We start from the raw sequence: 4,476 nt of genomic DNA on the forward strand, positions 1-4,476 counted from the left end.
TAAGACACTCTGCACACACACATATACTTTCTCACACTCACAACCCCCAACCCAGACAGACAGACAGACACACACAGACAGACAAAGACCCACATGCACACATATACTTTGTGTGGTGAATTTGTACTTGCAGAGTTACATTGCACTTTGCTCAAAAACTGCATACATTCATGTAGAACTCTGGGCTCAAAAACTGCATGAATTTATGTAAAACTCTGTTATCTTACTTTTTAGATTGGAATCAATCTAAACATCAGGTCATAGACAGAGAACACAGGGGGCCAACACCTTCAACATATTGTGTAGCTATCACCATTGTTAACAGCTAACCTGAGAATGCAATTTTTAAAAAAAGGGTTTTGTGATTTACACATGAAAGAAGTGAAACTATCACTGTATTCTAAAAGATGAAAGGCTTAACAGACAATCAATTCTTCAATGTATAATTTCAGTTACATCACATTGCAAATTTTTGCTATAAATTCTGGGTTACGATCGAGCCCTCCACTATCACCTGATGAAGGAGCGTCGCTCCGAAAGCTAGTGTGCTTCCAATTAGACCTGTTGGACTATAACCTTGTGTTGTGTGATTTTTAACTTTGTACACCCCAGTCCAACACCGGCATCTCCGAATCATATATAAACTATAACATTTTATGTCTGATATCTGAAAACACTGAACCATTACCCCCTCTGTTCATTGGGTTTGAGCCCAGATTTCTTAATATGGAAAATTAAATATATTGGTGGCACTATTAGAATTGTATTGTACTGTAGGAAGACAACAGCATGACAGCACAATCACTGAGTTTCCGGAAAATTTGTGGACCCAGAAATTACTACTACAAGTAGTGTCCTCATAAATAAAGTGAGCCAGTACAAAAACATCAGCAAAATGAATCTGGTGTTTTACCATCCATTGTAAAAGACGTTGAAGTCGTTACTGATGAAGAGTCGACATTCTGCTTGCAGGTTTCAAATGGATGTAAGATAGCACAGGTTTTCATGCACTATTTTGTCGGAGCCAACTTCTTCTGGCTTCTGGTGGAAGGAATTTATCTTCACAAAATGATCGTCCTTGCTGTCCTTTCAGAGAAAAGACTGTTAAAGCAATATGCCCTGATAGGATGGGGTAAGTGACTCAAACGTTCAAAACATATTCACTGTCTTAAAAACTAATCATCTTGTTTTTTTTTGATGGTATTGATAACTACAGCTGAGCATCCAGGAAAAGACAATCTACCCCATTCCCATGTGCTTGGTATAAATGTTGAGAACTGCTGAAAAGGACATCGGCAGTGCTAGGTTTTAACCTTAGTCTAGTGGTAGATCTCTGGTTAAGTCCAAGTCCACTCCAGAAAATGGAGCATTTAGGTCCAGGTTCTCACTGCAGTACCCAAGAAGTGCTGAAGCTTTGGAAGTTGATATTTTGGATGAGGCACCATTTACCTTCTTGCAAATGTGGGACCCCAGTGTCAATCCAGAGGCACTGTTTTAAGGAAAAGCAGGAGAGCTGTTCACTGAATGCTGTCCATTAGGTATCTGTCATCAGTAGCACTGAAACGGGTTACATGGTCATTATTTTGTTGCTAATTCTGGGATCTCACTGTGAATTCGCTGCCACATTTGCAAACAACAGTGACTATATTTTTTTTAAAGTGCTTGACAGGCTACATTGTGCAATGTCATAACATCAAGTAACATTCCTTGTCTTTTCCCTAACGTTTGATTATCCCTGCAGAAACATGTTTGATTACCCTGACAGCTTCTGGAGTTCATTCCTATTCAAGTGATAATCTTATCAAAGAACAAACAGCAATATAGCACAGGAACAGGCCCTTCAGCCCTCCAAGCATGTACTGACGCGTTTTGCCCTTCCATACTCACAGGATCTGTATCCCTCTGTTGCCTTCCTATTCATGCATTCATCCAGGTGTTTCTTGAATGTTGTTATTGTGTCTGCTTCCACCACTTCCTCTGACAGCATGTTCCCGGCACTCTCAACCCTTTGTGAGAAAAAGTTGCCTCGCACACCTCTTTTTAAACTCCACAACCCCCGCCCCAGTAACAGAACCCTCCACCATCAGAGAAAGCCTCATACTTCCCACTCTATCCATGCCATTCACAATCTTTTAAATTTCTATCAGGTAGCCCTTGAACATCCTGCGTTCCAGTCTATCCAACTTTTCTTCATAGCTAAAATCCTCCAATGTCCTCCAATTAAAACTTTCTGTACCCTTTCCAAAGTAGCCACACCCTTCTGGTAGTATGGTGACCAGAACTGGGCACAGTTGTCACAATGGATATCCTGGTCCTGGTTTATGATCTGATTTTGAACATTGCCAAACTTCTTCACCAATTTACTATTACTGCTCCTATTTAATTTGTCTGTACAAGGTTAGAGAATGAGCTTGAGTGCATTTCTCAATTTCTCTCTTCATATCTGTTCAATCACCAAGCCTGGTGTTTCTCCCCTATAAACCTGCCACCCTTCGTAATAACCCCATCCCAGCCTCCATTCTACTGGAGCCCACCAAGGTTTTAACAAAGGAAGTCAAAGCTCCAGGGCTGAGGGTATTTAAGAGTAAGCTACTCAGCCTAATTTGCAGTTACATATCATCTATGCAGCTTTTTTTTATTAAATTTTGAAGGTTTTGGAAGGGGTTTCATCTAATCCAGGTGCTTTGTTTGTGTATTAATCTTCATCAGAGTAGCAATATCTGTTAGTACCAGCAGCTGAAATAAATGCAGACTGATCTTAACTTAGGCCAAGGGTTTTCGTAGGTGGTATCTGCTCCTGTCTAGTTTTGTGACATCAACAACCTTGGAAATGTTACATTTGGTTCCTATGTTCAAATCATTGAAAAAGACTGTGGAAAGCTAAGACCCAAGTGGTGATCTTTGCAGCATTCCACTAGCCATAGCCTGACAACTTGAGAATGACCCATTTATTGCTACTTTCTGTTCCCTATCTATTAATTAATCCTTAATCCATAGATCGATGATTCCCAATCTCACTTAATCAAATACTTTACAAAAGTCCAAGTTCACTGTGTCCACTGATTCCCCTTTGCTAGCTACATCCTCAAAAAAAACTCCAATGTGTTTGTTCAGACCTTTATCAGTTTCTTGGTCCTCCTTTGTTAAATTCTAATATGATTTCTATCCTTAGTTTTTTGGAAATTTTGTAAGCTTCCACCTTGAGCTTTTGTCTTGTAATTGGAGGCCTGGTTCAATTCTGACCTGCTCCAGAGTTGTAAAATGGACAGGATGATTAGAAAATATCAAAAAGCTTTTTATTTTATTCTAATGCAATCTTTAACTTCCTGTATAAGCCATAGTTGACTCACCGTTTCTCTTAGATTTTATTGTGCCACAAATTCTCTTCTGTTTCCTATGATACATTTCTTGTATTCTATGTATTAATTCTAAAATACCAGTCATTGCCTGTCTATGGTCATACCTTTTATTGCAGTTTCCCTGTTCTCTAGCCAACTTGCCCATTATTCCTTTCCTTTGTTTAGGTTTAAGATCCTAGCTGGTCCTCCAACATATTTGTTTTCAGAATCCCTAAGTGTGGAAACAGTCCGTTCGACCCATACAAGTCCACACCAACCCTTCAAAGTACATCCCCCACCTTTTCCCTGTAACACTACATTTCCCTAATGCACCTAACCTACACATCCCTGAACACTAGGGACAAGTTACCATGGCCAATTCACTTAACTTGCACATCATTGGACTGTGGGAGGAAACCAGAGCACCCAAAGGAAACCCACTCAGACACTGGGAGAATGTACAAACTCCACACAGACAGTTTGAGTGGAATCGATCCTGGTCCCTGGTGCTGTGAGGCAGTAGTGCTAACCACTGAGTCTATATTATGTGAGAAACAATCTTGTATATATTCTAGCAATTCATCCTCTACAACATTGTAGACTGGATAGACATAATTAGCTCAATCAATCTTAATCTAATCTAAATTCACCAACAGTCCTTAGACAACACCTTCCAAATCCATGATTACTTTTACCTAGCAGGTCAAGAGAAGCAGAAACATGGGAACACCTCCACCTCCAAGTCTCTCATCATTGGAACTTGGAAATACAGAGGAACAGCGATCATCTGAACGAGATGCGTGGACACTATTTTGTTCGGACAATTGATTATTCGGTTCATTGATTCAATGCCTCTCCTCTGGGGCTAGGAGTGTTCTGAAGTTTCCTTTTTCCTCGCTCTGCCTGCCTTGCTCCCTCTCTCTGTCGCAGGGTTTGTTTCTGAGCAGACACACACTTGTGTGTAAGGGACCTGCAGCATTGCTGAGTCTCCCCCACCACCCCCATCAGTTGAATGGGATTGACACAGCAAGCTCTTACTAAGTCCGCTCTCCAATCAGGAGACTAGGCAGCAGCACAACACACAAGAGATCCCGCCACTCTGTCCACCCCCAAACCCTATCCAAACCCGGTTCCCCCA

The 4,476-nt window shown here is 40.9% G+C and overlaps 1 protein-coding gene across 1 annotated transcript in view; it reads left to right on the forward strand.

Annotated features, from left to right (window-relative positions):
• LOC122561916 (glucagon-like peptide 2 receptor) overlaps window positions 1-4,476 on the forward strand; it is a 73,073-nt gene that overhangs the window by 41,037 nt on the left and 27,560 nt on the right. Inside the window, exon 7 of the mRNA XM_043714242.1 lies at window positions 973-1,132. Coding sequence (XP_043570177.1) covers window positions 973-1,132 — 160 coding nt within the window. The remainder of the gene's footprint in view (window positions 1-972; window positions 1,133-4,476) is intronic.

Source organism: Chiloscyllium plagiosum, chromosome 24, assembly GCF_004010195.1.
Source record: "Chiloscyllium plagiosum isolate BGI_BamShark_2017 chromosome 24, ASM401019v2, whole genome shotgun sequence".
In the NCBI taxonomy this organism is placed as follows: Eukaryota; Metazoa; Chordata; class Chondrichthyes; order Orectolobiformes; family Hemiscylliidae; genus Chiloscyllium; species Chiloscyllium plagiosum.